Raw genomic sequence first — 14,076 nt, 5'->3', positions numbered from 1 at the left:
CCAATTCTACTTATAGCTTGTAGGGAATCTTTTAGTGGTTCAGTGGAATATGTAGTAGACTTTGAAGTAAGAATTTGGGCTGTAAAAGTAGAATAAAGGTGGCCATACACTGTAAGGCTTATGCCACACGTGGCGTTTTTCCGCTGTGTTTTTTCTAATTCTCTCGGCGGCTGAAAAACGCCCGATATCATCATCCATAGAAATAGCTTGAAAAGACTCGAAGCAAACCACACAATGCGGAAATATGCTAGAAAACGCCTTAGCACGGATTTTTCAAGCGTAGGCTGAAATACGCCAGTATTTGCAAAGCAAGCTATTCCTATGTATACGCAAAGGTAGCTGCCAGACCTAGCGGAAGTACGCAGCGTTATTTCGCACTATTACCAATATGGAAACGGGATTTGCTACGTCACCAGTACTAGGCTGAAAAACGCCATAGTCAGGGGCTGTGTTGCTTGTACAGTGTTTTTAGGCTGAGAAAATATGCAGCGTAAAAACGCCACGTGTGGCATCAGCCTTAGATCCACTCATTTGGTGAGGTCAGCAAGCGAGCGGATCTTCTCCTGATATGACCACCTATGGGTAGGTGATATCGGCTAATTCAATTGTTTGGCCAATTTCAGGCCACATGTCAGTCAGGGAGGCCCATCGGTGGTGCCCATATGTGGGCAGGTAAGCTGGCGAATCAGTTTAAAGGACCAATATCGGCCAGTATAGCGCCACCAGGCAAACTCTAGTCCACAATAAGTATCCACCAAAAGTTCAACAGAATCTTCTTACCAGAATTCCCATATTTAACTCTTAATTTCTAGGAACATAGAATTCATGTCGCTGGCAAAAAAGTTACTGATGCATCCATGAAAAACACATCAAAATAACAAGGAGGAAAAATAAGGCATAGATGTTTACTAGTATAACTTTTTTTAATATTATTTTTAATTTATACGGTGCTTATATTTTAAGCAGTACTCTTCATAATTCACATCAGCACTGCCCCAATGGAGCTTACACATTAATTTCTCCAAAAAGAAAAGCAAAACCAAGACAGATCTTGCAAACATCAATGAGTTTTGTTTAAAGGAAAACTATCCCCCTGATCAATGTAGGTCTCTGGAAGGATATATTGCATGAAACAGCTTATATGTGAAACCATGCCTATCTAAATAAATCATTTTTGTACAAATATATTTTTTTAGTAGTATGTGCCTTTGGGTAATTCTAAATAGAAAATTGCCATTTTAAAAATTGAGGGCTGCCTCCTGGGATCATACAATACACAGTGCACACAAACAAGCCAAGTCACCCATACATGTTAGGTCACAAGGAGAATATTTACTGATATATATTCCAGTTTGGTAAAATACTATATTAGGCCATTTAATATGATATAAACTATCTGTTGGTTAGGTTTTCATTCTGGGTGTATAGTTTTCTCTTAAGCTTGGTAATATTGATTCAAATTTTCTTGTTACATTTCCACACAAAAAACAGAAAACCCTTGCAAGCATTTCTGTAGAAATAGACATATTGCATTTATGATTAAAGTAGCGTTATCACATGTGTATGAATCCAAAGGTAACCCTTGCAAGCATTTCTGTAGAAATAGACATATTGCATTTATGATTAAAGTAGCGTTATCACATGTGTATGAATCCAAAGGTAACCCTTGCAAGCGTTTCTGTAGAAATAGACATATTGCATTTATGATTAAAGTAGTGTTATCACGTGTATGAATCCAAAGGTAGCATATATTCTTCCAAGACAACCCAAACAGTGCCTCAGCAAATGTATACAAAGCAGGTATCCTTCATTATGTACTTAGACTAAACAGAACCCTTATTACTTTGCTGCTTGATAATATAAATTGGCCCCAAGTTCCATATTAAGTTTTTCAACATAATAAACAGGTATGTGCAGGCGGTAACGAAATTACAGTAATAAAGTAACAACATGCAAGACCAAAAGGAGTTCAGATGAAGGCACCACTGATTCAAATAACAAATAATTAGGAGCAGTAACCCATAGCAACGAATCAGCAGGTAGAATTTTCTGTTCATCTGTTTAAAAGCAAACATCTAAATGGTTGCCATGGGTTACTGCGCCTGGGCAAACTTAGCGCCTTTTATTACATATGGGGGAAAGTTGCTAACTTCTGCTTTTTTGTTATTCCATTAAAGATTTCACTGTTAAAGCTTGTATGTTCTATTTTATATGTAGCAAGAGAAAAGGCAAATAGTATGTGAATAAGGCGTTGCAGGAAGCAGAGTTGATGCCTCACCTCATTGTTCCTTTGGAGAGTCAACGTAATCCATTGTGTGACAGTATTTGGTGTAAATACCCTGGGCTTGCCTGGGCATGTAGGGAATGCAACAACAGTAGAAAGTTCAAAGTCTCTTTACCGGATGTGCTTCAGTAACTCTAATGGTATCTCTCAGCACAACTTAATCTGTGGGAATCTGTGAACGTTCAAAATATACACAAAGAGTGGGTTTATGAGTTGCTGAGGGCACAATTTGAGTTAAATTTTTATAGATAAATGAATTTACTTTTTCCTGTGCTATTCTGTATTTGTTGGCATATAAAACAGAAAAGAAATAATATGTATTAGAGAAAATTTTAGATATTTAATTTTTTCCATTTAATAAATAGAAAATCCCAGACTTATAGTGCAATCTCCTAACTAACTTTGTCTTACTAACTTGTGACAAAGAGGAAAGGGATGTTGGGAAGCAGGACAGATCAGTATGGGAGGGGGAGTGGTGAAGAAGTGAGGACTGGAGGGGTGACAATTTAAAGTTTTAAGTGAGACACAGCCACCATTGGTGATCCACTTGACCTTCTGGGCATTGAAAGAAGCAGGACACCCTCTCTACTCCTTAACGGAGGCAAGGGGTAACCAGGAAATGAATACAAAACATTATAACAAACAGGTACAGGTAAGATACTTACTTGTGAACAAATTATAGATATAAAATCCCAGTGACACTCACCAGCTACTGGAATGTTTTACAAAACCTTTTCCTACAGGCTGTGGGCCTTGTAGAGAGTTACATCCCTGTTTCTAAAAAAGTTGAGACATTGAGTAAAATGTATATAAAAAACTGAATAAGATGATTTGCAAATCATTTAAATATAGGAGCTCATTCATCAAAGTACGACAGGTCCGAATACAAAAAATTCGTATTTTTTTTAAAGGTTACAACTTTTGTGTATTTTTTGCAACTCTTTTGTACATTTGCGCAACTTTTTCATACTTTGCGACATAAAGCGTAAAATCATATTGCCGCGCCAAATACGAAAATTTTGGATTCATTCAAGCTTCGGTATCGTGACTTTCCTTGGGCCAGGTTGGAGCTGCAGAGTGCCATTGAGCCCTATGGGAGGCTTTCCTTGGGCCGGGTTGGAGCTGCAGAGTGCCATTGAGCCCTATGGGAGACTTTCCTTGGGCCGGGTTGGAGCTGCAGAGTGCCATTGAGTCCTATGGGAGGCTTTCCTTGGGCCGGGTTGGAGCTGCAGAGTGCCATTGAGTCCTATGGGAGACTTTCCTTGGGCCGGGTTGGAGCTGCAGAGTGCCATTGAGTCCTATGGGAGGCTTTCCTTGGGCCGGGTTGGAGCTGCAGAGTGCCATTGAGCCCTATGGGAGGCTTTCCTTGGGCCGGGTTGGAGCTGCAGAGTGCCATTGAGTCCTATGGGAGGCTTTCCTTGGGCTGGGTTGGAGCTGCAGAGTGCCATTGAGCCCTATGGGAGACTTTCCTTGGGCCGGGTTGGAGCTGCAGAGTGCCATTGAGCCCTATGGGAGGCTTTCCTTGGGCCAGGTTGGAGCTGCAGAGTGCCATTGAGTCCTATGGGAGACTTTCCTTGGGCCGGGTTGGAGCTGCAGAGTGCCATTGAGTCCTATGGGAGGCTTTCCTTGGGCCGGGTTGGAGCTGCAGAGTGCCATTGAGCCCTATGGGAGGCTTTCCTTGGGCCAGGTTGGAGCTGCAGAGTGCCATTGAGTCCTATGGGAGGCTTTCAAAATCATGCACAGAAGGATCAAAGTCAGAAAGGTTCTCCTGCAGTTTACAATTGTTCAGATAAGAAAAAAATCGTACTTTTCGGACATTATACGGTAAGATACGATTTTTTCGTATTTCGAGATACAAATTTTTCGTACTTTAAAAAGCACAATACAGGTATGGGACCTGTTATCCAGAATGCTGGACCAAGGGTATCAAGGGACCAAGGGATTTTTCAGTAATTTGGATCTCCATACCTTATTTCTAAAAAAAAATCAATAAAAAATGTATTAAATCCAATAGGATTGTTTTGCATCCAATAAGGATTAAGTATATCCTAGTTGGGATCAAGTACAAGGTACTGTTTTATGGGAGGTAGGCTTTCCGTAATTCGGAATTTCTGGATAATGGGTTTCCGGATAACGGATTTTTTTGTATCGTACTTTGATAAATCTGCCCCATAGTTGCAAATAGTATAAAAACAATATATCAGATGTTGAAACTGAGAAATGTTATTGTTTTTTGAAACAAATATGCTCATTTTGAATCTGATGTCAGCAACAAGTTTCAAAAAGTTAGGAAAGGGGCAACTGTGTTGCATTACTTCTTTTAACAACACTACTCAGTTCCCGTAAGGAACTTCCCAGAAAGTCATTGTCTGGATGGCAATATATGTTGCTCCAAAATCTGTATGTATCGTTCAGCATTAATGGTGCCTTTCCTGATGTGCAAGCTACCCTTGCTATGTGCACTAATGCACCCCATACCATCCATAAAAGATGCTGGCTTTAGAACTGTGTGCTGATAACAAGCTACATGATTCTTCTTCTCTTTTGCCCAGAGGACCTGGCCTCCATGACTTCCAAAAAGAATCGCACATTTTGATTGGTCAGACCACAGGACAGTTTTCTGCTTTGCCTTAGTCCATCTTAAATAAGCTTGGGCCCAGGGAGGGTGGTGGTGTTTCTGGATCATTTAAATAGATATGGGTTTTGCTGTGGGTGCAGTGACAAACTGTGTTCAAAAACAATGGTTTTTAGAAGTATTCCTGAGCCCATGCAGTGATTTCCATTACAGAATTGTGTCTGCTTTTAATGCAGTACTGCCAAAACATCCTCTTTTTTAAAATGGGGTTGTACAATAGTGACAGTATCTGGTGGCTTGTATGACATCCCCTGAAAAAAAAGTATATCAATCACAACGAGGTTAGAGTGACGGGTGACGGCCTAAGATGCAGAAAATATTTCAATTTATTAATACATTTTATTTCATCTTAAATTGAATTTAATCAGCAAACTTGGTTATTTAAAGAAGAAAGAAAGGTAAAAACTAAGTAAGCTTTATCAGAAAGTTCTGTATTATTACAGCCATAAGCACTGCTCCCTCCCCCGCACTTAGGAATTTGTAATATGAGCTATAATGGTTAAAGCTATACAGCAGTAAGCTATGAAGCTATGAAGACCAAGCTAAAATGGCAGCTGCAATCTTAAGCAAATGGATAAAGCTTCTAGGGCTCCTTACTTATTGGCAGTAAAATGCCAAAATCACTTTCCTTTTTTAAGCTTCAAGTTGGACCAGAACACTAGCCAGTGCTTTCCTTCATGCTCTCATGTAATGCAATTATTCAGCCATCAGGTTAACTCACTGAATCAGAACATTGCAATTTTACCAATACAAACTGAACTGATATCCAACTGATTATCCAAATGAGTCCATGTGTGGCTATCATAATTGCTTTGACCCCCATGGTTTTGGAACCCCTGCAGCATATGATAACTAGCATAACTCCAGTATTGCTCTAACATATAGCTTCAAGCTTCTGCTTCCAACAAGATGGAACAGGTTATAATAATCCCTCGGCCCAATCTGCAAGCCTAATAGTTAACATTTAGATTGATAACAACTGCAATGGCTCATGTGGTGATCTTGAGCGTTTTGCACCTACAATGTTTATTAGCCCCATAAGCAATTGGGAGGGGTGCCTCCCATTCACATGTATGGCAATTGCCTGAAAATCTGAATGGGGCAATTCTGAGTTTTCTTTCCATTTTTCATTGAGCTGCTAGTTATGTGGCCACACATTGCCCCACGTACAATTGCCCTATAACAGGGTTCTTGGATGCAATTTAAAGTATCACAGTATTGTACATTTGGCATAGATATATATTGCTGATTGAAAGCCCATGTGTTTAATACCTTATTTATTAAAAAATGATTGAAATAAAATAATTTTGTTTGAGTCCAGGGGAGTGCTTTATTTTAATACTTGGTTGGTATCTTGGTTGGTATCTGTGTGTCTTGTGATGTTTCTAGAATTTTACTGTAGTGATACTAAAATCCAATGTTCCAGCAAAAGGGTGGGTGGTGTATCCATAGTTGTCTTGTGTACAGGTTCATGTTCATTCATTACAGTGTAGAGGCTCCATTCAAACCATCCAGACTTAACAAACAAGTCTCTGGAGATCTGTATATTAACTTAACAAACAAGTCTCTGGAGATCTGTATATTTCATCCAGTAATTACCTTTATTGTATAACACACAGTACATATATTCTGTCTCCAGAGTGATTTCTGTTTATCTGTTGATTTGTAATCCAATGTTATATTTTTCTTTTTCCATAAACCACATATAGACCTTTAGAAAGAAATAGCTGACAGTTTCCAACTTTAATTTTGCATGTTACAGCCCTCTGGTGGCATTACACCAGTAATGCATGCACAATACTAAAGTTACAGTGTAAATGGTTTCTGAAGCTGCAAGTTCATAGGTCTAAACCCCATTCCACTCCACCCAAATGCAGCACACTGGGGCTCAGACTATATATCTCATTACATTGCTCACACTTCTGCCTGATATTATTTAGTTATCTATACCATAAATGTTCTCTCACAGAAAGAATTGCTGGGATGCTACAGGATAAGATAATGTTAATTGGTACAATGAATGATGGGACCTTTATCTAATTTGAACCCTTTTTCAGTAGGGTTGCCACCCGCCCAGTATTTTTCTGGCCTGGCCAGTAAAATGATGCTTGATGCCAATGCAGGGCCGGAACTAGGGGTAAGCAGAAGAGGCAGCTGCCTAGGGCGAAACGATTGGGGGGCGCCAGGCAGGATCCTCTCTTGCCTATGCCTAGACCAACCCTAAGTTTTCATTGCTCAACATGTCATTACTTGGTGAACTATCGCTTCACATTGCACACCCCATTGTGGGTGCGATAGCACAGGTGCAGGGGCGAGGTGGCTGACCGGGTTGCCTAGGACGCTCCGGTCGGCTCGGCCCTCCCCTGTGCCAATGTTATTTAAAGGGAAAAAACAAAGAAATATAGATATTTTTTTTCAAGAAAAGGTGGCAACCTCAAGGGACAAATTAATGAAAATATGAGATTAAAGATCACCGCAGAAAAATTCACTCACTTTCTTCTTATTCTATCTATCTTATTCTAATCTATGGGATTTTTAGAAGCAAATTTATCAATGGGTGAAAGTTAGAGTTTACTTATTAATAAATCCATTTATAGAAATCCTATAGGAATGAATAGTGGCTGAGTTTTCCTGTAGTGAGCTCTTATTTAATCTGTAGATTCTGGCAAATGCCAGAGTGGCTCCTGTAAAATACCATAGCCAGTGACTATTTATTGGGCTTGGGGGGGCTGTTGGAGGCTCTGTGTATTACAGATGCCAGGGTCTAATTTGAATCCCAGTCCAGGCCTGCAGCATTGACAGGGTTTCTTGAACGCATTGCCACTATATCTGGCTAATGTTAAATGTGAGGCCCTGTGAGTGCAATTAACTCTGCCAAGTGCCCCATAGAGAAGATGTGGCCTGCTAATAAAAAAAATATTTATTTATTTTTTTAAGGGCTAAACTACACGGGAGATTTTGATCGGATTTTGTCGGTCAGATTGTATCAAATCTGCTTCCCACAACTGTAATGTAACAACTATAACTGTAGTCAGACCAGATAAAGCTATATAAAGATTATGGTGGGTTTAGTTCCTGCTCCTACATCCGACAGTCAATGTATTTAAATGAGAAGAAAAAGTCTGTCAGACACTATCAGACATATCTTGTCAGATGCAGATGCAAAACGCAGTCTTCCTTTCAACAGGCATGTTGTGTCGCATGGCAAACCTTTCATGTAAATTACACATCCCTCCTACAAAATCTCCCATGCACTTTAGCTCTAAAAATAAATAAATAATGCCCACTGCCAGAAATTTGAGCTTTTGTGTTTTTAAAATTTTAATTCTATCAGTTTTTCTTACTCCAGTTCACTTTGCTTCACCTTTGCAAATAACCCTCCTGTGTCAGACAGAGTGGAGGCTTCATGCTATGAGTTGCTATGGGTTACAGAACTATTGAGAATGGCAACCAGCCATCCTGCCTGCAAACTGTAAGAAACAGTCAGAGTTAAACGGTAGGATGGTGTTGGATCAATAGATAATATTAGGGTTACCAGATCATTCAGGGACATGTCTAAAAAATCCAGCTAGAAAGGCTGAACTGATTACAGTGGTTTGAATGAGAGACTGGTATATGAACAGGTGAGGCCTGGACAGAAAAATAAGTAAGAAAAAGTAAGAATAACAATAAAATTGTAGCCTCACAGAGCAATAGTTTTTTGGCTGCTGAGTTCAATGAACCCTATTTGAAATCTGGAAAAAGGCAGAAGCAGAGTGCAAATAATTCAAAAACTATAACAAATAAATAATGAAGACCAATTGAAAACTTCCTTAGAATTGGCAATTTTATAACTTACTAAAAGTTAACTTAAAGGTGAATTAAATTATACCCTACTCTGTAAGTGCATCTGAAAGAGTTAATGGCTCTGGCAATGCATTTGCTCCTGACCCCCAATTACAGATATGCAGAACAGCTGCTGTGTGAGAAATGTGAAGTAGCCAGACTATTTAATCCTGAATGTGCAAAGTACTGCTCTGTAAAGCAAGCTTGTACTCAGGTTAGTATGGTGATGGTGGCTAGCTGGGGCAGCAACAGTATGGGGCTTTGTATGTAATGGTAATACCATGATTAAACTTTTGGTTTCAGTCCAGATCAAATTGTGGAGCTGGGATAGAATGCTTTTTGAGTAGATGTAGAGTAACTGCCAAAAGGCACTAATCTAAATCCTTGTTTTTAATTTTTCTTTTGTTGTAGACATGAGCTGTGTTCAGAATGTGGTATGTTTCAGTGTGTCTTTAAGCTCACTTGTTGGTAGATGATAACCAGTATTATTACAAGTATTCCTGTTTCCACTAATGCAATTGCTCACCATTCTAATTAGAGAATCCACTTTTAAATTGAACTGGAATATATCAGTTAACATTAACATTGTTGCCTATGGAATTCTCATTTCTAAAAGTAGTAGTGTTTTCTAAAACTCCTTTTAGTCTGTGAGACCTATGTGATAGGATGGTGTAAAAGGGAAGATAAGGCCAACTTAAATAAATCCTCTGCTTCTAGGGTTGATGACTGTAACAGAATTGTTTGCAAAACTCAGTGTATTTATATCTGGGGTGCTTATCTGATGGTTAACCATGTGTACACTTCATGCCAGACTAAGAGCCACCAACCAGAAGCCTTACCTCACTGCAGTTGATGATTAGATGCAAAGCATCAGCCTCTAATTTGGCATCCTGGAGTTACATATTCCTGAATCATGGGCTGATGGCAGATGTGGCGTAGGGTGGATATTTTCAGCAAATTGGAAAAACGCTTGCCTAAAATATGTCCCCCCTACTGTAAAAATTGCCTATTTGTGCCTGCACCTGAATGAATGAAATACTCTTGGGTGCAGGCACATGTGACCTTTGTTCAATACAGTATGTTTGACACCAGAAAGTGAAGTATACATTGTTGGTACTCAACTGGGAGCCATTTACAAGACATAGGGGACCCTGTTTGGCTTCTTTAAGTTGTACATAATCCTCTTAAAACCTTCCTTGTACTAGTTTGATTATAGAAAATATTGTGGTGTTTTGGTGGTTTTCCAGGGCTGCATTTAGGTATTTGAGAATACTTTGCAAGACAAGGTATTCTTCCTTATGTCATGTGGGGGTTTTTTGTTTTAATACATTTTTTATATATTCATTAAGATGTTTTCACTATACATTAATAAAGGCTGCAGTGTTTTGTGTTAATAGATTGTGTATGGGAGGCAAAACCCAATCTATCTCCATCAGGTCCAGACTGGGATTCAAAATAGGCCCTGGCATGTAAACTGCACAGAGGCCCAAACAGTGCCCCCACTGGGCCACTAAATAGTGACTTATGGCTTCTGACTGCACCACCTCTGGCATTTGCCAGAATCTGCTGATTGCCAGTCTGGGCCTGACCTTTTATGTAGAGATATATGGAAAAGCCATTACATTGGTAAGGTTGATGACTAAGCAGCTATTGGAAAACCCACAGGTACTCTTGGTTGTCCTGCCTTAAACTTTTGTGCCATTCAGTCAATATAGGCTTGTATGAATGTATAAGGAGAGGCATATCAGGGCTGCAAGGGAGTTATGTCTGCCTGTGTGCTATAAGGGCTAGTGGTGACGACTCCCTTTTGATTCTCACACTGCTGGTGTTCCCCTGCTAAAATGGAGGTATTGCTGAATTTGATTGACAACAATGTTAAAGGGAAAACTATACCCCCCAAACAATGTAGGTCTCTATAAAAATATATTCTATAAATGAGCGTATATGTAAAACCCTGTGTCATCTAAAACAATTTTTATTAAAATATGTTTTTAGAAGTATGTGCTATGGAAATTTTGGATTACCCAATATTAGGGTCTGCCTCCTGGGATCATAGGATTCAGTGCACACATACATGCTAGGCCCCATTAGCCAATTAATGGACGGAATTCTGCCTTTTGCTCCCACACTACTTCCTGTTAAAGCTGCATTATTTCTAGTCATGTGATCTGAGGGAGCACACAGCCCATCACTAAATAGTGGCTCAAGGGACAAGATGTAGAAGGGCAATATTTACTTTTATAAACTATTAAAGAATCTCTCCAAACTGGAATAAATATATTACCGTATATACTCGAGTATAAGCCGATCCGAATATAAGCCGAGGTACCTAATTTTACCTAAGAAAACTGGAAAAACTTATTGACTCGAGTATAAGCCTAGGGTGGGAAATGCAGCCGCTACTGCTAAGTTTTGACATTAATTGAGGCATCAGTGGGGTATATGTTTTTCAATATTTATTTCAAAGAAAAACAGTAAACCAGCTCTATAAGCGGAGAAGATGGTCAACAAAAACAATATGAGTACTACCCCACGCTCATTGCGCATTGGCAAACTGGCAGCAGACCTAGTCCCGGAGGACACGTAAGGGGAATAAGTATTGCTAGTGGGAGCCTAGGCCAGGGCACTGGAGGGTCTGGTTGCGGGGGGCCTAATTTGCACACAAAGGAGAGAGGGCGCTAGTCTAGAGGGACCCATGGCACCCGACTCGAGTATAAGCCGAGGGTGACTTTTTCAGCACATTTTGGGTGCTGAAAAACTAGGCTTATACTCGAGTATATACAGTACGTTAAGTGACCTATCTGTTGATTAAATAATCATTCTGGGGGTATAGGTTATTGTGCAGCAATAACGAACTATCTGGGCTGGATTAAGCAATGCTCATCTGGGTTTCAGCCTTTTTAAATATCCTGCATCTGTATTCCAGCTTTTCCATCCTCTGTGCTGCAGTCAAAGTAACCATGAAAGAAGAAATTGCCGCCACGGTTGTGTTCCTCACAATGCTGGTGAAAAAGCACAAGCAGCTGAGCAAGCAGAAAATTGAAAAATTTGCAGCTAAATTAACCACTATATTATTTGCTAAATATAAGACTCATTGGTATGCGGAGAATCCAACAAAAGGACAAGCATTCCGGTAAGATGGGTCATAGAAAGGTGCAAATGGTCTAGCAAACACGTATTGGACTGATCCTTCTGCCACCCCTGCCCCACCTGTTTGTTTTCTTTATGAAAACACTTCCAGCCTATGACTACCTAGCAAAATAAATATTAGTACTAGCCACATGTCTGTCATGCTGGTCATAATGCACTTTATGAAAGTACTACATGAATGTTCTCCACTTTTTTTTTTTTTTTTCACACAAGTTGAATGTTTTAATGTGACTTCTAGCAGACTAGCCTCATGAGTATTTGGGTCAGTATGTGTGAGGTTGGTGTCTAGGTTTCATGGAAACCCTAATGCTTTTGAAGCACAAAGGTGGGTACCCACTTCTTAGGTTGGGGACACTGTAGGTTCAGAAACATTTGTTTTCCATAAACATAGCTCCATTGTTCACTAGCTGTTTTCATGCAGCCTCAGAGTATCGGGTTAATTTCATCAGCAAATGTGGGACAATCTTGGCATAGTTTGTGCCTTATATTGTAATGTTTTCACTTCTGTCAAGATGTATAAGAATTAACCAATGCCAAGCTGTAGATGCAGTACTGGAGAAAGCTTGTGCTGAAAGTAATGTGGACTTCAATGACCTTGGCCTGCCAAAGGAGATGACTATATGGGTTGATCCATTTGAAGTATGCTGCAGGTAAGCATATAGACTATACAGAGTGGGAATTGTTTGCAAGAAGCAGTTAACTGAGGCTATGGATTTCTCTTTAGGTATGGGGAGAAAAATGATCCCTTTACAATTGCAAACTTCAAAGGAAAAGATGACTGCAATGTACCTAAACGAATTAGCAATGCTGTTGAGAAGGCAACATCGGATTATCATTCTGGTACCTCTTCTGATGAAGAACCGACTAACAAAGAGCCAAAGACTATTCCTAAAGTTAGCAATCCCAACAGCATTTACCAGGTAATATGGAAATGTATACAACATTGTGGCTTTTATTTTATTTTTTTAAATATTGCACTTTACCATTTTTCAGAATTAAATGGATGAATAAGAAAGTTGATTTTTTTTTTTTTTTTTTTTTTTGCAAGCTTTTTTTAACCAGAGCCTGCTTGATTTGCCAATATCAAATGAATTCTGATCCAAAGCATAAACCCAGTAGGCAGGGATAAAATCTAAAGAAATATTATGGGACTGTACTTTTATCCAATTAACTCAAACCTGATTATAACTTTGGGGATAAATGTTGGGGTTCTATTGTCGGGTGCCATAACTATTTGTACTTAGTCGTGACCTGCCAATCCAAGCACGGAAACGGCAGATAAATAAATATTAGATTTTTTAATGACAAAGATGTTTACTGCAGCGTCACATAAAACCCATGTCCACAAACCCAAGGCACCAACTTCCTTACATTTAGATGTTTCTGACTTCACAAACTGACTAACTGGCTAATGAAGGGCTGGCTCCATTAGCCGCCAGTGGCCTTTCCTAGTATCCCAGATATAAGAATTAAGTCCTTTAGAATGGTGAATACTTTAGAAAGTAGCTGATATTTGGTTATACAATTATTTCCATGTATATATCACAAGAAGTGATTCAGGTATTTATAAGGACAAGACCTGCCAGTGCAACAATGGAAAATGGGAAAGGTGTAACTTTTTTTTTTTTTTTTTTTTTCCCCTCAAGTGTGCAGACTATACTCAAACCATTCCACCGTGGTCCCAATATCCTCGGAGAAAGCATTATCCAAATGATGGGTATCAGCATCAGTCCATGCCTTATTATCCTCCGCAAAAATCCTACAAAGCCTTCAGACAGTCTTCTGCTTTTTCAGGCCCTCGTGTTGATAGATACCACTGGGTGAATATGAAACGATGATAGCCATATCATAGCACTTAAAGTATCATTCTTTGTTTTAAAACATGAAATGTTTTTATGGAACTTTTTAAATTATTTTATGTGTTTGTCATGCTCCAAACTATCCAAAGGCTATTTTAAAAAAAATTAATAAATTAACTAGTTTTATAATCGCCTGTCTTGTTCCTGAGAATTTCGCATTAAAGAGAATCTTACAGACCAAACAATATGAATGCTGTTTAAGCAGAACATGAAAACACTTGCCTCAAGATGGTCCTTAATCTATATGTAGGAAAATCCTAAACCCATGTACTTTCTATAGCCACCTTTTTAGACATGCATTAGCTAGTATGGCGCACAGTGAA

General features: G+C 39.3%; 1 protein-coding gene across 1 annotated transcript; it reads left to right on the top strand.

Annotated features, from left to right (window-relative positions):
• Window positions 1-11,667: 11,667 nt before the first annotated feature.
• On the top strand, window positions 11,668-13,882 carry btg4 (BTG family member 4). The gene is made up of 4 exons (NM_001016397.2): window positions 11,668-11,877; window positions 12,407-12,544; window positions 12,619-12,814; window positions 13,541-13,882. Exons 1-4 carry the CDS (start codon window positions 11,705-11,707, stop codon window positions 13,730-13,732), a joined length of 699 nt encoding a protein of 232 aa, NP_001016397.1. The 5' UTR covers window positions 11,668-11,704; the 3' UTR covers window positions 13,733-13,882.
• The last annotated feature ends 194 nt before the right edge of the window (window positions 13,883-14,076 follow it).

The sequence above is a fragment of the Xenopus tropicalis genome, chromosome 7 (assembly GCF_000004195.4).
Source record: "Xenopus tropicalis strain Nigerian chromosome 7, UCB_Xtro_10.0, whole genome shotgun sequence".
Lineage (NCBI taxonomy): Eukaryota > Metazoa > Chordata > Amphibia > Anura > Pipidae > Xenopus > Xenopus tropicalis.
This window is presented reverse-complemented; position numbering and strand designations above follow the sequence as displayed.

Excerpts from the sequence above, each read along its gene's own strand:
- btg4 (NM_001016397.2), top strand. The coding sequence starts at position 11,705 with ATGAAAGAAGAAATTGCCGCCACGGTTGTGTTCCTCACAATGCTGGTG. Across the intron at positions 11,878-12,406 it reads ACAAAAGGACAAGCATTCCG|ATGTATAAGAATTAACCAAT; the intron begins GTAAGATGGGTC and ends ACTTCTGTCAAG. Across the intron at positions 12,545-12,618 it reads CCATTTGAAGTATGCTGCAG|GTATGGGGAGAAAAATGATC; the intron begins GTAAGCATATAG and ends ATTTCTCTTTAG.